General features: G+C 50.4%; 1 protein-coding gene across 6 annotated transcripts in view; it reads left to right on the top strand.

The window, feature by feature from the left end:
• The window catches only part of ZBTB16 (zinc finger and BTB domain containing 16), a 194,560-nt gene that overhangs the window by 115,602 nt on the left and 53,071 nt on the right, over positions 1 to 25,887 (top strand). For all 6 annotated transcript variants that reach the window (XM_086679072.1, XM_086679067.1, XM_086679069.1 and 3 more), the window contains one exon: positions 15,210 to 15,296. In XM_086679072.1, coding sequence (XP_086535198.1) covers positions 15,210 to 15,296 — 87 coding nt within the window. The remainder of the gene's footprint in view (positions 1 to 15,209; positions 15,297 to 25,887) is intronic.

The following is a 25,887-nucleotide window of genomic DNA, read 5'->3' as shown; positions in this document are numbered from 1 at the left end:
GCTCTGAGCACCTTGCCTATGAAGGGGAGAGAGGGAGGAAGGGAGGAAGGAGGGGCTGGCTGGGAAGGCGGAAGAGCCTCCTCAGGTGAGTTTGCAGGCCTAGGACCCAGCTGGAGGGTCCCGAGAGGTCGTGTGGCCCCTCAGAGCTTCTGCTTTTGAGACAGCTTCCGTCAGCCAGTTCGAGTCCACGGAGTTCCTTACCACGCCTTGTCCACGGACCTCCTGAGGTCGCACGCAACCGGCTGTGACTTTCCTTTCTGGCGTCAAATTCCCTTTTTGTCGTGTGCAAGGCTGCAGAGACCAGGACTGAACCCTTTGACTCAGGAGGTGCCCACAGCAGAATGGAGACGGTCAGAGACCGTGACAGTGGCATCTAACATTTACTCAGGGCTGACAGGGGCCAAGCATTTCACCTCATGATCTCACTCCCTCCGTACCAACCCCTCCGAGGTTGGTACCGTTAGGATTCCATTTGATGAGGAGGACACGGAGTTGACTTGCTCAAGAGCACCCCTCGATTAAGAGGCCGAGTTGGGCTGTAAACACAGGCTGGCCTGCCCCCGTAGCCACACATCTTAACCTCTGAGGCCAAGGTGTTGGCGTTCCTTTTCCAGGCAGTCCACCTCCCCCCAGCCCCTACTTCACAAGGGACAGGTTGTGCGCTGGCGAGCGTCACCCCAAAGCTTTGGAAATCACGGTCTCAAAGGTGTGTGCGGAAGGTTGCCAACAGTCTATTTTCTGCGCGCACCGAATTCTCAGGTCCTCTAATTACACCAAACAGACCTGCCTGTTTTCCAGCAGCAGTCCGAGGTCAACTTAGTGGTCCGATTCGCCTTAATAACGCTCGACATGGGAAGGAGCCAGCCCACCTGCATCTTTTGTGTGAGGTCAGCCAGAAGAGGCGAGCCGCGTTTTGTTGTTTGGGGTCAGGCGGGGGCGGGGTGGGGTGGTGGTTCATGCTAAGAATGGGCACAAAAGTGTGACAGGCCATATTTCTGTTTGGAAAAGTGTGGAGTCTGAAGGCTTCTGAATTTTGAGCCTGCAGACGTCAGTGCCGGAATTGTAATGTAACACCTCAATTATGGTGCAGGGGGTAAGAAAGAAAGACTCGGAAACCTGCAAGCTTCTTTAGATCCACAGCCTGGGCCTCAATTACGGGTTCAGAAACACCAAAGGCAAGCCAATGAGTGTCATTTTTAACCAGTTTGAACATTTTACTACTTCCTAACATCAGAAGCACCCGGGCTGGAGAGCCAGCTTCTTGTCCTCAATAAAGTGATTAAGCCGAATGGGTGTTGGGGGGTATTATTAGGCTGAGAAGGGCTAAAAATAGAAATGCTCTGTTTTCTGAAAGCCACAGCAGGCCCTGGAGAGCCTGGCAGCCACGACGTGCCACCGAGGGGCCTGCAAAAGGGCGAGGGAGGGTGGCAGTCCCCTGGACTCGGCCTGAGATGGGGCGGTGGGTGTTGGGACGGTCGAGCCAGGTGACGGGCCTCCTTCCCAGCTGTCATCAGGAAGAGAGTAACAGTGGGAGCTGTGCATTGGTTGTTTCTGCCTTGGTCTTTGCTGGTGTGTGTGTGTGTGTGTGTGTGTGTGTGTGTGTGTGTGTGTGTGTGACTGTGAATGAATTTATAGCAACTGATAACTCTGGAGTCTAGAATGGACACCTCAGCCTAAAATTTACATATTTAGCCCCAAATGAATTGGATTTATTTGCTGTTCTTGGGGGAAGGGGTCCCCTTTGGGCAGTGAATAAAGGGCAGGTTATAAGGGGCACTTGCAAAGAGGGTGGGGAAAGGGGGAGACCCTTGGATCCAAGAGTGAGCATCTGTTCTGTAAAGCCTTGCCTAGCTGGCTAGGCTGCCCAGGAAGGGGGGGTGAGGGATGGAAAGACTTTGGTTAAGTGAAGGTCAACCAAGAAAAACTTGGTCTATTTCAGTCTCTGTAGTTTGCTGTCATTCATCAGTGTGAGAGTCCATTTTTCTACTTGGAAGACAATTGATTTTTTTGTTTTGTTTTTTAAAGTTCATTTATTTTGAGAGAGAAAGAGTGCGCAAGCAGGGGAGGGGCAGAGAGAGGGAGAGAGAGCATCCCAAGCCTGTCGTGGGGCTTGATCTCACAGACTGTGAGATCAGGAACTGAGCTGAGATCAAGAGTTGGACACTTAACTGACTGGGCCCCCCAGGTGCCCCTGCTGTTTTTTTTTTTATGATAGACTATCTTGTTTGCTTAGAAATCAAATGGAGAATGCCAACGAACATCAGTCTGGAAGGATATTTCTAATCGGGGTTTTATTGTAAGTCATTCCTGAGGGTCAGTTGTACCTTTTCTCCTGTAGAGCCCTACAAGTTTTCATGGCCTTGACCTTGTCTCTCCCTGTAGCAGCATCAGGTGGCAGGGTGGGGCTGTTTTACAGATGGAGAAATGGTGGGCAGGTAATCAGGCTTCTAAAATATACCCACGTGCTCACCAGAGCCAGATCTAGACCCTGGTGCTTCTGGCTCCCCGTCCGATGGACCGTAATGCCACATCTCTGCACCAAGAAGAAGTTGTTAGCAGGGCAAATGCTCAGTGGAGAGCATTGGACTGCAGGAGGATGGCCTCAGAGCTTGTGGGAAAGACCCCGCCAGCTCCAGGGTGTGGAGGATGACAGAGGACTGGAGCTCCTTCCTTTGGGATCTTTTTCTCCTGCCCTTAATATGAACACTTTAGTCTTTAACCCTTGATATTGTCAAAGCCCTCTAGTTAGGTGGGCTGTCCGTGCTGCCACCCTGATTTTGTTTCTTTTTCTTTGATGCTCACTGGCTGTGAGACCTTGGCTAAGCAAACTAAGCTTTTCTTTTCTTTTTTTTTTTTAAGTTTATTTCTTTATTTTGAGAAAGAGAACATGGCGGGGGGGCAGAGAGGGAGGGAGAGAGAGAGAATTCCAAGCAGGCTTTGCACTGCCAGAGCAGAGCCTGACCCAGGTGTTGAACCCACGAACCTGCAAGATCATGACCTGAGCCAAAACCAAGAGTGGATGCTCAACTGACTGAGCCCTGCAGGCGCCCTCTGAACTAAGTTTTTCATACTTCAGTTTTCACGTCTATAAAACAGGGATAAATCTTAGAACTGATGGGAGACTTGAATAGTATGTGGCACGTTAAGCAGTTAGTATGGTGCTTACTCCACAATGTTCGATTGATGTCAGTTCCTTGTATTCTTGTTGTTCCCGTCAGTGCTACAGCATTATTACTCCTCACTGTAGGGCGGCCCTTGTGGGACCCCTAGGGCCCCGGGAGGGGAAGGGTTGGGGTGCTGTCACCCAGAGCCGGTTCTGTTGCTAGGCGCCTTCATGTGCATCTCGCCTCACTTAAACCTCCCGACTCCCTGTGGTCCTATTGCCGAGTGAGTGGTGCCCTCTGGAGTTGTGTGGCCTCGAGGTCCTGCTTACAGGGTGGGAGGGGTACATCAGTGCCTCCCTGGCAGGTGAGGACACCGCGGCTCCCACAGGTTAGTGGGAGGACCAGAATGCAGTTGGGGCCAGGGGAGGCTGCCTTGGCTTCCCTCTGAAGGTAACTCAAGTGAGCGTTGAATCAGAGTGAGTGTCTGGGAATGTTGGGAGCCGGGGTGATGGCAGACCTCCACTTGAAATTTTGTGGGCAGACCGGGCTTTGATCTTGGCCATTGCCCTTGGAGTGGCCTGATTTTGCTTTTCTCCATTGTCCAGACAGTCCTCCTGACTCTTTCCCCAGGAGGCGTAGCGGGGGAGGGGCCCCATGCCAGATTTTGGGTGAAGGCCTGTGACGAGGGACTCTGAAGGTGCTTCAGCAGAAAGGAGCACGGTAATTGAGGTTGAGAGGAGGAGGCCAGAGGGTCAGGCAACCGACAGAGCTTTGAAGCTGCTGGATGCCGGTAGAAACCCGTCTTTACATTCTGAACCTCTCACCTGAGAACACCCATGTTAGGTCTGGCAGGGGGAAGGCAGTTGTTGGTATCCAAAGGTTGAGGGAATATCCCATAAAATCATGGCAGAAATCCCCACTGACCTTTTTACCTAGTCTCTCACAAATGCCAAGACTGTGGTGTTATCTTTCTTAAACAAAAAGCCGAGCACCTGAAAGCCTTGGTGTTCCCTGGGACCCAGGGGTCAGCCTTCCCCTTGGCCTCATTGGCTCGGCCTGGCTCTGTCTGGCTAATGATTCTCCCAGTGTCTGGACTGTCTGTTCCACTCTGCCTCCCTGATAGAGCAAGGTATTTCCTTGACAAGGAATCCCCTGACTGAACCGGAGAACGCAGCCCCAGCTCAATTTAACCAGCACCTCCCCATTGCAAAGGGTTGTAAGCATAGGAGCTCGCTTTTACAGCCACCGCGGGCTCTCTTTGCCATGTGCTTCCAGATTCTTCTCCCACAACAGCCGTTCATCTTTTCTTTACCCTTAGAGGTGTCCCAATTTAAAACTTGTCATTTACAGATGGAGAGATTAAGTGGCTCCCCCAGGGCTATATATCTCAGGCAGGGGGCAGTTGGGGCTCTGAATCCATTTCTCATTGTGGCGCTTCATGAGAGCTGGGGTGCTCTTGGCCAGCAGTGCCCCCCTTGAGCCCATTATCCACCTGCCTCATCCAAGGATGCCCCTCTGTCGTCCCAAACATGGGAGTACCATGTGTGGGAGATCCCCAGGGAATGCAAGGTGTCCTCTCTCCTAGGGCATTCATTATAGGCAGACCTTCCCCCAGGAACTGTGGGGCTGGAATATTATGGGCTGAAGTTCTAGAAGGCTCGGGCCAGAGGCTGGCCTTCTAGAGCTCCACAACTTGATAAAGTGGAACTTTATCCATAACTATTCAGGCACCTGCTGCATACCACTTGTTTCATAGGGCTAATAGCCCCATTTTATTTTATTTATTTATTTTTTAATGTTGATTTTTGAGAGAGAGACAGACAGACAGACAGAGAGACAGAGCATGAGCAGCGGAGGGTCGGAGAGAGAGGGAGAGACAGAATCCAAAGCAGGCTCCAGGCTCGGAGGTGTCAGCACAGAGCCTAATGTGGGACTTGAACCCACAAACCATGGGATTATGACTTGAGCTGAAGTCAGACGCTTAACCAACTGAGCCACCCAGATGCCCCAATAATCCCATCTTAAAGAGGGAAGCGAGGGTACAGAGTTGGTCCCAGGACCCTATCGCCAGCGAGGAGAACTCCACAGCAGGTCTGGCCACTTGCTGCCGGAGGCTTCACCTCGGGGAGCTGTCTGGTTGGCATAGCATGTCTGGAAGAAGTCCATTCTGTCAGAGTGGGGGCTGACATTCTCATAACGAGAGAGGCTTTTGTGTCATTGCATTGATCACCACCATACCTTGATTAGCCAGTCATGGAAGTTGCCTGGGGAAGAAATGGGTTAAAGGCAGCGCTAAGGGGAACCCCCAAATCAATACTCCTACTTAGACTTCAGGAGAGTTGCGTGTTGTTTTCACAGTGACAGGTTTATCCTCCCACTTGTATTTTATTTAAAATAATTCACCTTAAATAGGTTTGCACTCATTCCAGTAGGGGGATGAGAGTCAAAACTTGGCTGTGAGTATTGAGGGCCGACTGGAAAGGTGCCATTTCTTTGACCTTCTCCCAGGGAGGTGTGGTTGGGCCCTGCCTTTATTTCCACATTGTTGGTTTGTAGAGGGATTGTTGGACATGCACAATCGACAGTGCCCACTGCCTTCTTTTATCTTCCTCTTCCCAGAGAAGGTCTGGTTAAGACTTGTCCAGAGTAGGAGCTTTTTCTCCCTTTGTTAAGGTAATTTTTTAAAATTCAAACACATGTTTTTTGAGAGAAAAAGCAAGTGCATGAGCAAGAGAGGAGCAGGGGGAGAGGGAGAGAGAAGGACACCCAGCGTGGAGCCCAACGGAGGCTCAGTCTCACAACCATGAAATCGTGACCTGAGCTGAAGTCAAGAGTCGGACACAACCTACTGAGCCACCCATGTGCCCCCTCCCTTTTTTTGTTCTTTGTATTTTGGCTCAGGGGCCTAAGAATACTTTGAATGTTATGATATGTTTAGTGCATACATCGGATATGTGCGTGGAGCCCACACATTGACAGTGGGGGAGAAAGTAATAGCAGTAGTGAGGATGTTAATGACAGCTCACATTGATTGAGCAGCTCCTGTGGGTCAGGCATGGTGTTGCAGACTTTACATATACTGTTTACATTAATTGTCACTCAACCCTGTGAGGCGGCTGATCTGTGCCTGTTTTATAGGTGAAGAAATAGGCACAGAGAGGAGAATCAGCTTGCCCAGGGTGGTGGCTAGAAGTGATAGAACCAGGACTTGCTCCTGGTTTGCTTGACCCCCAAGCAAGGGTTCTTAACTTGTCTGGGGCACAGCAGTATACTGAGCATACGTGCTTGTACTGGCTAGGGGCTGTGTTACTAAGCCTGTTGGGTTCCTGCTGGTGCTGAAAGTGGTGACAGAGGAGCAAGGCCCTCTGAGAACTGAGTCGCAGGGATAAGGGACAAGGTGGACCTATTCTCTGTGTGGGACATGAGCTCAGGACCGACCGTAGGATCCTGGTGGCAGCCAAGGTCACCAGCGCACCATGGGGACCTCCTGATAGCATGAGGTTTATGGGGTAGGGTAAGAAACGCTCTCTCAGACTAGAGAGGCCTCATCATTTCCTTTTGACCCGTTCCACGGTCTCCTCTGAGTGGACATTTAGTCACATGTGGGGGATCCAGCCATGGAGCATGTTATTGATGGGGAAATTGACTTCTAGGGATCTGAACACCTGCCCGTTGTGGGCCCCGATTATTCTCCATCTCTGTTGCACAGCTTGCACACTGCCTGGTGGCTTCCCCAGTCCTGCCTCTGATTGGGGCCCGCACTCGTAGTCCATTCACCCCGCTGTCCTGTAGCGAATGCCCTTCTCCCACCTCCTTGTCGGGTAGACCAGCCCTCGGACCATATCCCGAGTCAGTCGGTAGGGGCTGGACGTCTTCTGATCAGTCCACATCTGCCCCCCACTGCTTCCCCTTTCCCCTCTTGCCCGAATGAGTGCCCCTTACGGAGATTCTGGTTCTGGATCAGTTTTTGTTTTGTTGATAAAGGAGAAATGGTGAGCGAGAAAGAGAGCAGGCAAGCTCGCCTTCCAGCTCCTCTCGGGGAGAGAACTCATCTCCCTGAGCAAAAGAACACGCAGTGCTGGCCTTTGGAATTGGCAGCCAGAGTACTGTTCTCTGTCTGATAAGAGGTACTGTAAATAAAACTGTCCACCATGGCCCGCTGTAAAATGCCCCGTGTCTGTACGCATTGTTCTGACAGCTTATGCTTTTTTTGGGTCTGCTGTTTTGGTACACTCTGTACTTCCTTATGTAAGCAGGCATGCATATCTCATCAGAACATTCAAGATGTTTATTTTAAAATCTCAAGGAATTAAAAGAAAAAGGACACACTACTCAACGTTAGATGCTGGCAAATGTTAAGTGTTTTTTCAGCGGTTTCCCCCACCCCCTCCCCGCCTTCTTATTAGCATGGAGGGGTGGGGGGGGAGAGGGAGGGATTTTGAATTTTTTTTTCTTCTTTCATTGGCTTCTGTCGTATTGACTTCAGAGAGACACCAGCCCACATCTGACTGTGCTCAGCATTGTTTGTCTACCCTCCTTCCTGGATGCTTGGGACCCCCAACCCTGTTTCTGGTTGGGAAGGGGGGGTGGCGTCCAAGGTGGTGGGGGGGGGGGAGGACGGCTGTGGGGAGCCTGTCGAGCGAGCTTCTGCGGGATTTCTGCACTGTTGTCATTGGAATGCTAGGCGTTTATAGAAAGCTTTGTGGTTTTGAAAGTGCTTTCCTGGCCGTGTCTCCTTCTATTCCTTCGGGTCGGGATGATCCGTAGCACTGAGTGAAAGTGGCCCCGACACAGGGACGCCTTAGACCATCTCCAGCCTCCTTGAGGGCAGTGGTGACTGCCTCCTTTCTTTTCACCCAGCCTGAACCTGCTTTGAACCCTCCTCCTTCCAATAGCCCCGGTCTGACCTCCTGGAGGTTTCGAGAAGTCAGGGAGAGATGGGACAGGGCAGGAGTCTGGGATATTCTGGATATTCTGAGTGGTCAGGTACTCTTGCTCCCCCAGTATAACACATAAGGCACCCTTGAGCCCTCACCTGCAGGATCCCTGGGAGACTGGCAGGGCAAGGATGTCTATCTGTCTGTCTGTGTGTCTCTCTTTACCACTGAATCTCAGATAAGCGCTCTGCCTGGGCTGTGGGTGGGGGCCACACAAATTTCTGCCAGCTGGTTGAGGGTCCACTCTGGCCATCAGAGGCCTCCTCAGGCAGGAGACTCTGAGCGCCCTGGGAGAGGGGTTGCTTCTCTTCTTGCGGGGGTCTGAGTCCTGGGCAGCCGGTGGGTAACAAAGGGCTGATGGGGAGGAGATCGTGATCCAGGGCAAGCAGAGAGCTCACTCCCAACCTTTCCTTTCTCCGCTCCCAACTGCCTGAGTGCCAGCCAAGACCATGTCCTTGAGTTTTAAAAAGGGGCAGTAGAGAACCTAGAGTGTGTGGAATAAGGACTCTGCCACCCCCTAGGGGACAGCCTGGCAGTGCCCTGAATGGCCACTGCCCTCTTCCCTGGCCAGTTCTGTGCCTGGAAGCCGCAGGAGAGTTTCTGCATTTATCAAGCCTTTAGGACCGCAGCTGCAGGGCAGGTAAAGAGCAGGGGACTGGGATCGCGAAGGGAAGAGACATACTGCAGCCCTGCTCGCACGGAGCTTACGGTCTGCCGGGGAGGAACGAGAAGAGCTGGGCAGCCCAGGACGCTTGATTCGGGCTCCTGGGGCTCACGCGGGGAGGATTTAAGAGCCAGGTTGGTGAATAGCTGCCCGTACTGACATGTTGGTCCTTTGACAGATTTTCCTGGTCCCCTCAACAAGACAACCACTCACCTTTAAATTAGAGGGATGAGGTGTGTGTGTGAGTGTGTGTGTGTGTGTGTGTGTGTGTGTGTGAGAGAGAGAGAGAGAGAGAGAGAGAGAGAGAGAGAAAGCGAGTGAGCAAGAGGTCAGAGTGAAATATGTCTTTATAAATGTGAGACTCACTTTACACAAGATAAATGGCCTCCAAATAACTGTACATTGAACTTCAGTAAAATCAATCATACTTTGCACAGAGGAGTTCTTTAAAGGAATCGTAACCCTGGGCTGACTGGTGGTGATGATGGCTACTCCTTGCTGGGTGTGTGGATCCCCTGGATAGAGGTCCAAGCCCTTCTCCCACCTTGCCAATTCCTCTGAGGGACTTATTCTTCCCATTTTACAGAGGAGGTGACAGACCCACTGAGACCTGGCAACTTTCTGGGGTCAGGGTCGCAGCTCATGACTGGCCTGGCTGGGATTTGAACTCTGATCTGTCTGACCAGAATCCTGAGCTCTTAAGCACGCTCTCCTGCCCGCTGAGGTATAAATAACATCAGTGAGCTCCTGTGTCCCGCAGAGTGCTTGGTGATTGACAAAGGAGTGTGTGTTCACTAATGTCCATCTTCCCCTTTGACCCTCTCAGCAGCAGGTACGGCCATCTTTGTTTCACAGCTCGGAAGGAGGGCCACTCTGGTGGCCGGGCTGGCCTGGGACCCAGTTCTCCCCACTCCAAGTGGCGCTGTTCACTCAGCTCTGTAATCGCTAGGGAGGATGGCGATGGTCCAGCCCACTGTATCTTCTGGCTGTTCCCTCTCTGCTGTAAATTCCCGTCCCTGCGGTCCACCCCCTTGCTCCCCAGCTCCCCCTCTATCTGCACTGACTCCATTCCAACCCGCTGGCCTCCTCACTCCTCCTCTGTCTGGAATGGGCTTCCATAGACAGGGCTGTTTCTTCTTTCCCCTTTCAGCTTTGCGCTCAGAGGCCAGCTCATCAGAGAGCTCTTCCCTGCCTACCCCATATAAAATGGTGGCCCCTGGCCCTCTGGGTCCCAATTCACTTCATTTGTGTCTCTTTTTATCACTACCTAGTTTGTATTTACTGGGTTTTTAAAAAAGTGCCTTTCCTTCTAGAATGTAAGCTCTCTGAGGACAGGGGTTTTGTCTCTTTTGTTCATTTGCTGTAATCCACTTTGGGGCATATTCTTACTGGACATGCAAAAAGCATCCCTGTGCATAGGAAAGATACGACGAGGTGTGGTCATCCCTGAGCTGTGACGTGCTATTCTTCCCACTCCAGGAGGAGCCCCAGGAAATTTTGTGGGGGATAAATGCTGATCTATCCACGTGTACCCATTGTGTTCAACTGGCATGACCTCCTTCCTTCCCCCCATCCCTCCCTCGCATTGATGCTTTATAAATGTATTAGGGGCTGAATGATGTCACCGTAATGCGTTTTGGGAATAACCATGTGGTTTATACACACTTGAATTGCTTTGAATGCAAACCTGACATCATACTGAAGGCAGCAACGAACAACATATGCACAGTAAACAGGCAGAGACTGTCTTATTGATTAACAGATGAGGCCTCTATTATTGATCAAAGCTTGGAGAGGAAATTTATCACTTTTAATTTCAGGGCTGCCAAATATTTCTGCCTCTGAGCCAGCCATTACAGAGACAATTTAAAGGCACATGCCTCCTTGGGAAGAGGGGGGTTCTGCCTCTCTCTGCTGGGCTCCTGTGCCCTGGAACTGCCTATCTTTGCTGCGGGGCTCGCCCTGGGGAGTTGGGGAGAGTCTCAGTGGGGGAGGGGGGGTACTAGGGCTTATATGAATGGGGCCTGACGTGGGAGCCAACCTTTGTGGTGTCCATGTGTGCTGAGGGTTCTGACCAGTCTGGGTGGGTCAGACTCTGCACTGACGAGGCCAGGGGACTTTCACCTACTCGGCTCGACTTTGTGACTTCAGCAAGGCAGGGGTGGAGAGGGGAAGCTCTGAGGGCAACCAGATGTGGTCAGGCTTGGGCCAAGCCGGCAACCTTGACTAGATCACGTGTGCTAATCTGTTTTTATCTTCATCTTGAACTTGTCTGATGGCACACATCCGGCCCTTTATTTCCTACCTGGCCTCCTTCCTTTCTCTCTGCTTCTCAGTCATTAAAACAGATGCTGCGATGGCCTTATTGATGGCTGTTTTCTAAGAACCCTCCGTACCACATCCCTTCAAGGTGGCGGCATAGAGGTTCCTCACCTGGTTGCAGGGCTCCTGCACGAGGCTGAGCTCCCAGGGCTTTCCAGCCCCTGCTTTCCTCCTTGGGCCTCCCCATCATCTTTCTTCTTTAGGGAGTCGTGAGAACTGTTTAGAACCAAAGGAAGAAATGCAGTTACAGTCCGATCCCTTACAAATCACAGAAAATCATTGCTGGCTAATGATTCAGGACTGGAGAGAGTTCCTCATTTCTAGAAGGCTGTGACTTCCTCTACCCACCTCTGGTCCACTGTGCTCTTTGAGGTCCTGGCTGCATTTCCAGAATAAATGGATGAAAAGTGGTCCTGGCTGCCACCTGAGTGATCACACATTGTGAGTGTCTTTCCACTGAGTTTCTTCGAAAGCTCTTTCTTAAAGCTTTAGAAGCCACGTGCAGGTCCTTGGCCCAAGGATACCCAGCAGCTTGAAGAGATACCTGGAAGTGATCAAGACCTCCCGGTCTCCAGGAAAAACTCAACTCGAGACACCTAATACAAATGGCAGTATTTGTATTGAAAGCTCTTTTTAAAAAAAAACAAAACAAAACATTTTTTAAATTTTTTTTTTCAACGTTTATTTATTTTTGGGACAGAGAGAGACAGAGCATGAACGGGGGAGGGGCAGAGAGAGAGGGAGACACAGAATCGGAAACAGGCTCCAGGCTCCGAGCCATCAGCCCAGAGCCCGACGCGGGGCTCGAACTCACGGACCGCGAGATCGTGACCTGGCTGAAGTCGGACGCTTAACCGACTGCGCCATCCAGGCGCCCCAACAAAACATTTTTTAAATGTTTTTATTTATTTTTGAGACAAAGAGAGAGCATGAGCAGGGGAGGGGCAGAGAGAGAGGGAGACACAGAATCTGAAGCAGGCTCCAGGCTAGGAGCTGTCAGCACAGAGCCTGGTGTGGGGCTCGAACTGACTGCAAGATCATGACCTGTGCTGAAGCCGGATGCTTAACTGACTGAGCCACCCAGGTGCCCCTGTGTTGAGGGCTGTTAAGGAAAAGTGACTCCATATCTTCCCTAAGGGCATTTTATCATTCATTTATTCAGTCAACTCATATTTATTGAGCACCTAGTAGAGGGTAAATTTTGCTCATCAGTAGACAAGGTCAGTGTCCTCACAGGGTTTGCCTTCTACCTTTCCTTCTGCCCTTCACTGGCAAGAACTGTTTATTGCTGTTTAAGCCTATACTGGTGCAAATTGTATTCTTAGTACTGTTCCTTATAGTACGTGCTATTACTCTAAGGCGGAGGTTTTTAAAACTTGTTAAAGAGTAGTGGAACCATTTTTCCAGCTAGAATTTTATGCAAAACTTTGATGTAGAAACGGGATGTATTGGAATTTTATTGTTTTCAGTTGGGGGGAGGAAGCCCATACCTCCCCTTCTTATCCATGAAGCATCTTTTCAGAGGGAGCCCTAGAGTACAGAGATTAAGAGCAGAGGGTCTGAAGTCAAGCTGCCTGGGTTTGAATCCACTTCTGGTGCCCACTGAGCGACACTGGTCAAGCTACTTAACCTCTTGGAGGTTCGCTTTTCTCATCTGCTGAACGGAGTAATAACAGTATGATCTTTTTTTTTTTTTAATTTATTTTGAGATAGGGAGAGCACAAGTAGGGGAAGGGCTGAGAGGGAGGGAGAAAGAGAGAATCCCAAGCAGGCTCTGCACTGTCCGTGCAGAGCCCGATGCAGGCCTTGAACTCACGAACCGTGAGATCACGACCTGAGCCAAAGTCGGAAGCGTGACCCACTGAGTCACCCAGGTGCTCCAGCAGTTTGGACTTTTAAAAGCCGGCAGGATCAAAGGAGATGATACAGCATGCATCGTGCCTGCTGCATGGTAAAGCCTCAGGAAATCTGAGATGGTTGGAAAGCAGCACTAGTTTTCTACTACGAATATGTGTAAGAAGTTCTGCCTCTTACAAGACTAATATAAAAGTAACACACAGGCACACTCAAGGCAGTGCTCAGATGCGTAGAAAGGAGCACGGTGTGGGGCCTCGTGGAGAGGGCAGGGCAGAGCCCGTGTGCTCTGTGCGTGCACAACCCGTCTTGAGAATGGAACGGGGCAGCAAGAGACAGAACTGGGACCCAGCTGTGCTCAAACTCAGGGAGGGACGAGCGGCTCCCGTCAGGGCCGGTGAAGACGATGTCCGTGGGGCTGGGTGGCTAACCGCTCGGGCCTCGAGGTGACGTGGAGGAATTCAGAATCAGTGTAAATTTTGAGCCCTGTAGAACTTCTCGGGCAAAGAGTATGAAGGAAACAAGTAGCCTTTTAAGGCACGGGTATCTGTGGGGTGAATCAGAGGACATCTGGTGGTGGGGCAGCCATCCTTGAGTGTGCCAGTGTTCTGGGCACCACCTGGCAAGGGCCTGGGTAGGGGCAGTGACAGTACGCATCGGAAGAGATGCACCTGGAAGGTATTTTTTAAGGAGGGATAGATACATGTCCCCCCTTTTTAATATTTATTTTTGAGAGACAGAGGGAGAGCATGAGCAGGGGAGGGGCAGAGAGAGAGGGAGATACAGAACCCCAAGCAGGCTCTAGGCTCCGAGCTGTTGATACGGAGCTCGCACTCATGAACCGCGAGGTCATGGCCTGAGCCGAAGTCAGACGCTTAACTGACCGAGCCACCCAGGCGCCCCTCGAAGATACTTTGAATGAAAGCTGCCTAGGCTCGTGGCAGGTGCCCTGTGGCTGAATAAGATATCAGAGCCTTGAAGACCATGAGTGACTGGGAAAAAATCCCGTTTGTCTTGATCCTGTGGCCTTGGCTCTCTGAGCCTCGTAAAAATAATAGTTCTACAGAAGTTGATCAATTTGAATCGCACCGAATTGATTTTGTTTATTCCACAAATATGTCTAATAATAGGGTCCCCCCCTGGGTGTCAGGAAGATACGGCTGTGTGTGGAGTGACACAGTCCCTCTCTTGGGAAGCTTAGAGTGTGGCAGGAGACAGGGACGGGTCCGCAGGCATTTAGAAGAGCGCATGGTGAGCCGTCGATCTGGAACATACAGGGTGCTGCCGGAGCGTAAGGAGGGGCTACGTCATCAGGGCGCAGGGGAAGAGGTTATGGACGCTGGTGCATATACTTGGTGCTAACCTGGGGTGGGAGTGAGCGACCAGAAGGTCAGACACAGGAGGAGTGGGAGGATGGGTGAGGCCTGTCAGTGAGGGAGAGCCTGGCTCCTCCAGGAACCAGACTGGCCGAGTGGACCGGAGACCAGGGAGCGAGAGTGAGGGAGAGGGAGAGAGATGAAGCAGGGAAGATGAGCGAATCAGGAAGTGCTTTGTGTGTCTTGGTGAGGAGGTTAGATTTTATCCTGAAGACACAGGGGAGTCGTTCAGGGATTTTTGGGTGGTCAGGTGCAGGGGGTGGTTGGGACAGACAGTCTAGTTTGGGACATACTGTGTTAGGGGCTATTCATGTAGAGGTACGTCAGCATTTCCTACCTTCCCATAAGGTGTAACCTAAGCAAGGGGGCCCATTTCCCCTCGTATTCTTTTTTTTTTTAATGTTTGTTTATTTCTGAGATGGGGGGAGGGGCAGAGAGAGAGAGAGAGAGAGAGAGAGAGAGAGAGAATGTCAAGCAGGGTCTATCCTGTTTAGCTCAGCGCCCAACGCGGGGCTCGACCTCACAAACTATGAGATCATGACCTGAGCCGAAATCAAGAGTCAGACGCTTAACTGACTCAGCCACCCAGGCGCCCCCCCCTTGTATTCTTTAGCCCTCTCTGTTCCTCACTTGGAGTCAGCCCCCGCCAGAATCCGCCTGCTTCTTGGGACATGTCATCTGGACCCCATCTCTCCTTGTGTTGGTTATTCTGATTTTGTTCCCTCTTCTCTCTGGGAGACCCCTGGATGGCGACATCTGGAGCTCAGTTGGGGGTTTGGTCACAACCTGGAGGAGGGGCTGGGCTGGCTGCCAGGGCCAAGGACTGTCCCTGCCTTGATCTCCGCAGGTGTCCAGCCACCTTCCCTAGTGTCTTTCTGCACGATTCTGGCCCAGGACCCCTTCCCCACAAATGGAATATCACTCTCATGGTAACGTCTCCCCTTTGTTCCAGCGGGTGCCAAAGCCTTTGTCTGTGACCAGTGCGGAGCCCAGTTTTCGAAGGAGGATGCCCTGGAGACCCACAGGCAGACCCATACTGGTGAGTTGACAGCTTCCCATCCTGCAGCTCCTCCAATGTGCCAGCACACGGATACCAAGGGGCTTGGTGACACCCTCTTTCAGCAAATGTGACCTCCATTCCTGTCCTGGGGAGCTGTGGGTGGGGATGGCTTGTGCCACAGTCAGCTACTCCCGTGTGTGGGGCCGGTTGGCAGGAATGTCCAAGTGTGACCTTGCCCTGTAAGAACAGCAGCCCTGGATGAGGCCCACCGTCTCTGCGTCTAACAGGCCACTGACGTCCCGTCTTCACAGAGCCCTCTAGCACATTCTTGTTGAAGTCTTAGAAGGTCCGTGATGTTACCTAGCATCCCCTTCCCTTGGTGAATGTTCGGGAAACCTCTCGCACTCCATCTGTATACCTCTGAAACCCTCAGTGGCCACAGGGGGCTGGTCTGCCATCTGTGAGTCGAGTCATTGTCTAAAAGAAAGCAGTGTGTACATATGACGTGTTCGAACCATTTAGCCGACGATGTCACTGTATCTGTTGTCAGAGCACTGATTGCATGGCATCAGTGCCCCTCACCACCGCCGTACTCCGTCTTCTTTGCTGTAGCTCAGTGCTGTACTTGACCTCACCTGGCCCGTCTTTCCGTAACTCTGTACAGCGGGAGGCTACTCCCGTGTCATGGATGAGGACCCTGCGGCTCAAAGGAGGGTCAGTGACTTGCCCAAGTTAATAGTGGGGCCAGGAGTGTTGCAGCTTGGACAGCCTGGGTTTCTCCTTGGCTCTGACCTTCCTGTCTGTGAGATCATGGGTCTGTTATTTGAGTTTTTTTTTTCATGCATGTTTATTTTTCACACAGAGAGAGAGAGAGAGAGGGAGAGACAGACTGTGCATGAGCAGGGCAGGGGCAGAGAGAGAGGGAGACACAGAACTTCAAGCAGGCTCCAGGCTCCATGCTGTCAGCACAGACCCCACTATGAGGCTCGAACTCACAAACTGTGAGATCATGACCTGAGCCTGAAGTCAGACGCTCAACCAACTGAGCCACCCAGGTGCCCTGATGAGTCCATTATTTAAACTCTCTTACTGTGGTCATGTCATCTGTTAAAAAAGTGGAGTCATGATAGTACCTACCTCCACAGCAGAGTATTGTCGTGGGGATGAAGTAAAATACTTTATTTGAAGTGCTTTGCAGAGTGTTTGGCTCATAGTAAGCATTTATTAAATAGGGGTAAATAAATGTATTTAAAATGTAGTAAATATTTATTGATTTCCCACCAGGTGCCTGGCATGCTTGTTGCATTTAAGGTATAGTGACATCCAAGACAGATAGCATTCCTGTCCCCTCGTGGCACTGAGATTCTAATAGGGAGACAGTTTAGGCAAATAAGTGTATAATATAATGTCAGATGATAGTAAGTGTTAGTAAGAAAATAAAGCAGGATAAGGGGAAAGAGTGTGATAGGGAGAAAAGTGGTATTTTATATTAAATAGCTTGTCTTCTCTGAGAAGGTGACATCTGAGCAGAGTCCTGATGTGAGGGAGTAAGCCACTCAGAGGGAACAGGTGCTTGCCGAAGCCCTGAGGCTGGGCCAAACCTGACCAGCTCGAGGACCAGCATGAGGAGCAGGGGGCAGGGGAGAGGTGGCAGGGGGTGAGGTGCAGAGAGGGTTGGCACAGGAGGTCATAAATCAGGTGGGTCTCTCAACCCTAGTAAGGAATTTAGATTTTATTCTGCACATGCTAAAAGTCCACTGGAGGGAGATAAAACATTTGCAAATCACATACCTCATGAGGGACTTACAGTTAGAAAATATAAAGTCCACTTACAACTCAATAATAAAAATACAAATAATGGGCAGAAGATCAGCATGGACATTTCTCCAAAAACAGACAAACAGTCCATGAGCGCATGAAAAGATGCTCGGTGCCATTAGGCCATTGTAAGGGAAATACAAATCGAAGTGACAACGAAGTAGTTTTTTATACTTGGCAGGATGTGGCTGCGGTACAAAATGTAGGCAGTAGGAAGTGTTGGCGAGGACGTGGCGAAATCAGAACCCTTATACAGTACTGGTCAGCAGGTGAAATGATGCAGCCGCACTGGACAGCCGTCTGGCACTTCCTCCAAAGGTTAAATACAGAGTTACCATTTACGTAGCAGTTCTACTCCGAGGTGTCTATCAAGACACCTGAAAACCTATGTCTTCACAAAAACTTGCATGTGACTTTATAGATGCGTTATTCGTAATAGCCAAAAGGTAGAGATAACCTAGTGTCCGCGGATGGATGGATAGACAAAATGTCGTTTATGTGCAGAATGGAGTTTTATTCGGCTCTAAAAAGGGATGGGGTACTGATCACACTCTGCAACGTAGATGAACCTCACAAACGTGATGGTCAGTGACAGGAGCCAGTCACAGAAGGCTGCGTGTTGTGTGGTTTCATTGATAGGAAACAGCTAGAATGGGCAAATCTATAGGCAGAAAATAAATTAGCAGGTGCCAGAGGCTGGGCGAGTTGAGGAGACCTGGGGAATGACTGCTAATGGGTATGGGGTTTCCTTTTGGAGTGATGTCATTGTTCTAAAATTGATGGTGATGGTGGTGGCACAATTTGGAATGTATTGAAAAGTATCGAACTGCACAGTTTATTTTTATATTTATTTGAAGATTTTTTTATTTTTAAGTAATTTCTGTACCCAACGTGGAGCTTGAACTTAAAACCCCGAGCTCAAGAGTTGCTCTACCGACTGAGCCAGAGGGCTCCCCGAACTATATAGTTGAAATGCGTTAATTATGCGTTATATGAAATATATAAATGATACCTCAGTAAATCATGGCACCCTACATGCACCACACACAAATGCATGTGCATAGACATTTGTAGAAAGAAGGAAATAATGGTCCCTTGGAGGGTTTTGAGTGGGAGAGTGGCATGACTTGATTTATGTGTTTAAAAGTACACTCTGGCTCCTGTGTTGGGAATTGACCACGGTAGTTGCTGTAGTGAACTACTCTAACACTAGATTAAAGCAACAAAGTGTTATGATCTCTGACGATTCTGTGAGTTGACTGGGCTCAGCTGGGTGGTTTTCACTTGGGGTCTCTCACGAGATTGCAGTCAGGCGCTGTCTGGGTCTGGGGTCATCTGAGGGCTCGACGGGGCTGGACGTCCGGATGGCTACCTCGCTCACGTCTGTGACTCTCAGTGCTCTGCCATGTGGCCTTCCTCTATGGCAGAGTGGCCTGGACTTCTCACATGACAGCTCAGGGCCTCAGGAGTCTGGAAACATAAGCTGTCAGCTCTGTTAAAAGCCGGGCTAGAGACGTCTAGCATCGCTTCTGCCATGTTTTATTGGTCAAAGCAGCCCCAGACTGAAGGGGTGGGAGACTCGACTCCCCTTCACTAGGGGTAGTGACAAACACATACTGAGTGTTGTATGGCAGTCATCTTGGGAGACTGACTGCCAGGCTACCGCAGGGGACTAGCATGGAAGAAAGAAGTCTTTCCTGGTCTGCTGCTGGTACCATTACTTTCAGCAATATTTCCTCGTCCTGTGATCTCACAAAATCTGCCTTTCCTGAGTGGAAAACACGGTCTCGGTCTGTTCCGCCCTGGCCCGTGACGACTAGAAGAGTGCTTTCTAGGTGAGCATCTCCCTGGCTTGGTTATGGAAAAGGTGACTTGGCCAGGTGACTTTGACCAGGGTTCCAGACCTGGTTATCTTGAAAGCCAGGGGAAGACCCAGGTGTCCCCAGGTCCCAGCCAGCTTCTTAATGCTGGACCACATGAAGTGGAGAATCTCGCTCTGAGAATTCTGATCTGGGGCCTGTGGAGACTGAGTGGTGAGCCAGCTTTCCCAAACAGCTTAATCTGTCCACACAGATTAAATCAGCAGCAGGGAGCAAGCCACCTCTCAGCTGGGATCAGAGGAGGTGGCTGAGTCCCTGAGGGGTGAGCAGATGGGGGAGGTTATTGGCAAACAGGCCTCATGCACTTATTGAGCACCTTGTGTGTGCCTGGCACCCACTGTGGATACAGCAGTGATCATTACAGACATGATTTCTATTTTTTTTCAACCCATTTTATGGAAATATAATTCACATACCATACAGCTCACCTGTTACAAGTATACAGTTTAATGATTTTTGGTATATTACACCATTTTTAGAATCGTGGCAAAATATCTATCACATAGAACATGCCATTTAATAATCATTTTTAAGCATACAGTTCAGTGGCGTGAATGCCATTTCAACCTATTTTTTTAGAATCTGGGTTGATGCGGCTTTGAAAGTTGGGAGCTGTCTTAGGTCCAATGCTTTTCTAGGATTTATTAAATTAAGTGAGTGAGGGTTTGAAAGTGGCCAACACCTTCCAGAAAAGGATATTTGTTTCAGTGGTTGGAAAGAGCCTGGAGTTTGAGTCTGAAGCCTGGGACGGGGCTCTGACTCTGCTCTCTGGGAGGTGGTTGACCTTGACTTGTTCCTCATCCTTTCTTCCCTAGAGGTCACCTCCCCTGAGAAAGGAAAATAGTGTGATCCTAACTATGGCAGAGGCGGGCCCGGCCCATCCAGCCTCACTTCCACTTTTTCTCCAGGTTGAGTCAGTGGAGCTCTTGAAAGGGGTGAGAAATGGGAAAATGAATCCAAATGAGGGATGACAGATGAAGGTGGGTGCTTCCGGAAAGGCTCCCCGCCCCCGCCCCGGCCTGGGCGTGAGCTGTGGGCCAGCTCCCCCGGTTGGCTGGGAGCACTGGGACACTTGCTGGTGCAGGCTGGCAGGCTGGGCTGCCTTATCCTTTGGCAAGGAGGTGACTCTTCTGACACCTGGTGGAGCTCATTTATAGTTGTGTTGCCTGCGGAACCCAGGTAGCTCCCTGGCCTCCCCTCAGAATCCCTGAAGGAACACAGCTTGAAATCTGTCTTCCGTTTCTGTTGTAAGAAAGGGGGCCCACGAGGTAGAGAGAGGCCTAAGTATAAGGAACACTGACAGTAACACTGAAGTTGCTGGATTGAGAGCAGCTGACTGCAGTGCCAGGTGCCATTGGAGAGCCACCAGGAGAGCAGAGAGAGTTGTGAAGACGGAGAGGAGTCGCAGAGACCCTGGGGAGAAGGAAAACCATGGCATTGCTGCTTTGTGTTTCTGATACCTTAGTTGATAAAATCCGTTTCTGTCTCATACCCAGTTGATAGATGAGAAAGTGGAGGCCTAGAAGCCACCTGCTAGGAAGTGGAGAGCTGGCACTTGACCCAACTCCAACTCCACTGCTCTTTCTACTGCCCCCCAGCTGCCTCCACAGTGACTTAACTGTTGTCCACGAGTGGGTGGCTGCACAGTTAGGCAGTGCCTGTTCAGAGATCATTTTGCTCAGGGCCCTGTCTGGGCAGAGCTCTTTTGGATCCCTGTGACCCATTTAACTAAGAATCCTCAACACCCTGATTCCCCCTCTCTCCCTCCTGGGATGGGATAGAACTTCCCTGAAACGAATCGCTTCTAGGAGTGCCATGCCCAGGGCCGCCATGTTGGGGACTGACAGCTAACCTGTAGTAATGCATCAGATGGGTGATCATGGTGTCTTTGTGGGGTGGGCTGGGGGCTTGAATCTGAAAAATGAATTTTGTAGAAAGTAGTTTTCATTCCATTTTAGCCAAATGAATGGCATTTTCCCATTCCACCCTTTTGACCCCACTTACCCTGGCTTCTCTCCTGGGTGTGTGTGACTTCTCCTACATCCCTTGCCCTGACATCTTGGTGGGCTCAAGCTGGTGCTCTGGGAGGCCTGCTTACGGTTGGGCTGGGCTCGGGCTTTGTTGTCAGACTTTGGTTTTCTGTTTTGGTACAGCGAAGACTTTGAGGAGATAAACAGAGATCACTTTACACCTTTTATATTATGACAAATACATATTGCAAAACACTGCTGCTTCCAAAATGTTTGGGTTGCAGAACGGCGAGGAATTAACAGCTACGCGCCTCCCCGAGATGCCTGTTCTTCATTTACACGTCAGATTTTTTTTTTTTTAACTGTTCGGTAAAATAAAAAGTGAGGAAACACGCACACACACATGCATGTACACACGTCCTTGCGCACCCAGCGCACCGCATAGCTTCTATATCGGGAATGTCTTAAATTAGTAAGGAGTTCTTTAAGTCCAGATAAACTGATAAATACCATTAATGGCTTAATTTATACTCTGGGTTTGAAATTTGACACACGGACACTATCTTGGCTCAGGAAACACAAGTGGTTTTGTGCCAGAGGTTTTAATGACCGATCAGTAATATAAATTGCTGCATCACTGAACAGAAATAGCTTCTCCGTGTCATTTGATCTGGAAACTTCTCCGGCCAGGCAGCAGTTAATAAATTTAAAAATAATTACCCTCTTTATTCAAAGTCAAACTAATTAGGAGTGGGTTTTACAAATCATAATGTTGTTCAAGCCACTGTACATCCCCATTTGGGACCTGAACAGGCCTGGGGGCAACAGACGGGATCGGGTAGCATTAATTAGAGGGCAGGGGAGGTACCTTGGCTGCTGAGCCGAAGGCGAGGGGGTTGAGATGGTCGGAGCATGCCCTGCGTGGGAAGGAAGTGGTCTCAGTGAAAGGCCTTGGGGGTGACCTATAGGAACTTTCAGCCTTTTCATTCGTATGTGGGGAACTCAGGGCAGCCGCCTGGCTATGCCCTGAGCAAGACGGGGCCAGGGCCTATCTGTGGAGGTCAGGCCAGAGAGACTGTGAGAACCCAAGGAACAGGAAAGGTGGACTGGATGTCCATGGCTGCTTGGGGAAGTGGAAAGGATGACCTCTTCGAGGACTTTTACTCATGAGGCAAGTTTGGGCGCTGATAGCGTGACTTGGGTTTGTCTTACAGACTTTAGGGAAGAAGGTGCCCCTTTAGGGCCTGAAGCCAAGAGTCTGAAGTTCAGAGTATTCTATGCACAGTGACCCCCAGAACTTGGGATCTGGTGTCTAGATTCCAATCCTCGCACCATCCATCACAGCCCAGTTTTATGATCTTGGACAAGTTGCTTAACTTCTGTAAGCTTCAGTTTCTTCCTTCATAACACAAGGGCAATGATGGTGTCTGTCGTATACACGGTATGGTGGGGATTTGATAATCCGTGCAAAGCACTCAGCACAGGCCTTGCATAGAGACGGTCTCAGGAAATGGTGGTACTGGTTACGGTCACCGCATCATCAGGATCTTCATCAGAGGCCTCGGAGGGCACCTGTTCCCCACACTGGGTAGGTGAGAAGGGAGGGGCCGTGTTGGTGGCAGTGGCGGTGGAGGAATAGCAGCAGCATATAGCTGCCTTTCCGGGGTGGAGGTGGGATCTTCCGGGCTCATGCAGGCTTGTCTTCTGGCCAGGAGGACACTTCCAGTGTACCCAGAGAGCCAACAGCCACTGGAACTAAGAGCAGTTGGGAGAGGCGAGGGCAGAATGGAGTTCTCTATGTTGAACAGTCCCACAGAGCAGATTTGGTAGGCCTTAGTTACGGCCGTGGTACCGGGTGAATGCTCAAAGCTGCCCAGGGGAACCGCTGCTTACCAGTATCTAAACAGATGACACCGAAGTCTAGGCCAGACAAGTGCCGAGCTGGGGATAGCACCAAGCAGATACTTGACCCTCCAGGAGCACCAGGAGCATGCCCTGCCACGTTTTGGAGGAGACCTCCTTGGTTGGTACCCTTGAAGGCTCAAGAACCTTGAGTCTCCTGCTAGTCTCCTGGCCTATGTCTGTTACCATCACAAGCCTGGGAATTCCGGATCCTTGCCTTCTTCAAGTAAGACTTTCTGTGTCATCCCACCTTAGGCTCTCCCAGTTCCTTGGTGAGGAAACGAGACAGACACAAGATGGCTAAAGTCATTGCCAAGATTGGGAATTCTGGGGCTAGGAAGTTTAAGGGATGCCTTGGAGGCCCAGGACATTGGGTTGAACTAGACCTCTACACTTGCCCCAAACACATGCAGCTCTCTCATCAGCCCCCAACGTGCCCCACCAGGTCTGCTTGGTTAGTGACTTGAGTTTGCTGCAGACCAGAGGAGACTATGAAGCTGGTTGGTCTCATCATTCCTTCATTGACTTATTCCTTAAGTTGTAAAGTGCCTACTATGTGCAGGCGGCTTTATGGACCCAATGCCTGATGGTGAACAAAACTTGGTCCTTGTTTTCCCTGAAGATTACAGTGTCGTGAAGTACATGAACCAATAAAATCCATTTGCTTTGTGTGCAGATAATACAAAAGCTCTACTCTATTGGATATTTTGGAGTTCTACTTTTATTAAGTGTTCACAGCAGTCCCGATACCTACGCTTTTTTCTTACCTATTCTTCGCTAGAGAAAACTTAGACCCAGAAAGATTAAGGAAGACCAGTCCAGGGTGCAGCTAGAATGTGGGCCTGGGCTTCTGCACCTTGAAGCCCATGTTTCAGGGCTGTCTTTCCCTCTCCCAACAGGATTGTACATCGAACCTCATGTACAGACCAGCGGTCAACTCTGCCTGTTCAGCAGCCTATGAAATCAGGGTTCAGAAGCCCATATTTGTAAAAGAGGGTCAGTTACGAACAAAGAAGCCCACTTAGAATTAGAACCCACGAGTTCTTCCACTCCAAACTTCTCTTTACTCTGACTACAAAGTAAGGGCTTTCTTTTGCTGGCCTAGAAAAAGTTGCTCCGTTTCCACATTCCTGGGTCACTGAGGAAGCCACTGGGGCAGATGCAAATGTTGACATGCTGGTTCTCATTGTCTTGGCATTGGCTGCAAGAGGGTCCTGCGGCCTAGAAACCGCTAACCTACCTGGTAGCCGAGAGCAGCCATGCCAAGGGATCTGCTGTCCCCTGAAAGTAGAGAGAGCAGGTGCTGGAGAGAGAGCCCTGCCCCAGAGTCCTGTCCTTGTCATTGTGAAGGAGTTAGGAGGCATCTTGCGGTAGCTCTGGAGGGAGGAGGCAGTGAGGACACACGCACGCACACTCCAGCTGGGTGACCGCCCGCTCCCCTTCGAAGGACCGTCCGCTCCCCTTCGAGCTGCACTCCCACCTCCGTGTTATAAGCTACCTGCTTACACTGGCCCCTTTCTTTTTTTTTTTCTTTAAATTTTTTTTAATTTTTTTAATGTTTATTTATTTTTGAGACCGAGAGAGACAGAGCATGAATGCGGGAGGGTCAGAGAGAGAGGGAGACACAGAATCCGAAACAGGCTCCAGGCTCTGAGCTGTCAGCACAGAGCCCGACGCGGGGCTTAAACTCACGGATGTGAGATCATGACCTGGGCCGAAGTCGGACGCTCAACCGACTGAGCCACCCAGGCGCCCCTCACTGGCCCCTTTCTGATTCCTCATATGTTAATGGTGCTTGGAAAAAGGTACAGGGACAGTGTCTGGCTCTGAACTCCAGAGCAGAAAATGAAGTCCTTATCTGGAGGACATTCTGCAGTGAGTGAGCATGCAGGGGACAGCCGGGGTAGCAGGCGGGGCAGAGGATTTAAAAGGGCGAGCAGCCACATTCCGTCCCTCAGGATGGCTGCCCGCCTTGCCCCTCTCCTGCCCCAGATCTGGCACCGGGGCAGCGCTGGGCACTGAGGAGCCGAGTCAGGGATGCTGGCTCCTGTCCCACAGCAGTCGGAAAACCAGCAACGGATCTGGCTCCTCCTCCTAAGGGCAGCCGGCACGCCAGGTGCCGGCCTTGGTGGGGGAGGGGGCAGCGGGAGAAGGGCCCCATGAGGGCAAACAACTTCATCTACCTAAAACTTTATGTGCACAAAAAGGCAGAGTGAGCCTCAAACCCCTGCCTGAGCTGGAGGGCAACGGGGAAGGACGGGGCAGGAGGTCATCGGAGGAACACGTGGATTCCATGCAAGTTGGCCCGACCTCCCCATTGAAAGCATAATAGCATTTGACTTTTATAAATATCAGGGGTGATCTGTATAGCATTTCACGTGGTGTGCCAAGGAATTGAACATGAGAAAGCCCAGGCTCGGGAACGGCCACAGAACGTCACAGGCACTTTGAGAGGGAGAATCATATGCTGCTGTTTGTACAGTCGGTGCACCAGCATAGACTTACTCTTGACCTCATTTCATGCTGTTACTATAAAGGCATGTTTGATGCCTAATATAGTTTTATTTTCCAAGCACAGGGCTCTCGGCTTTGTTGGAGTTTCTTGCTGTGGAGTATAGGGAAGGAGAACTCAGCTGTCGCCTGCTGGTCCAGATAAGCCATCCTTCACCCTAGTGGTTCTTGGGCCCCTCTGGCCACTTTCTGGCGGGGCCCCGATGCTTTATAAGAAAATTAATAAATATAAGTTATATTTTTTTATTTATTAATTTTAGAAGTATATTTTTAATAATATATTAAAGATGAATATATATATTAAGGTTTATTTATTTTGAGAGAGACAGAAAGAGCAAGCAGGGGAGGGACAGAGAAAGAAGGAGACAGAATCCCAAGCTGGCTGCACGCTGTCAGTACAGAGACTGACATGGGTCTTGAACCCACAAACTGTGAGGTCATGATCTCGGCTGAAGCCAAGAGTCGGACACAAACTGAGCCACCCAGGCGCCCTAATAAACTTTATATTTTAGAGCAATTTTAGGTTTCCAGCAAAACTTAGTGGAAAGT

The sequence above is a fragment of the Puma concolor genome, chromosome D1 (genome assembly GCF_028749965.1).
Source record: "Puma concolor isolate L17-30 chromosome D1, mPumCon1.1.hap2, whole genome shotgun sequence".
NCBI lineage: Eukaryota > Metazoa > Chordata > Mammalia > Carnivora > Felidae > Puma > Puma concolor.
The sequence above is the reverse complement of the archived record's forward strand: the minus strand, read 5'-3'. Positions and strand labels throughout refer to the sequence as shown.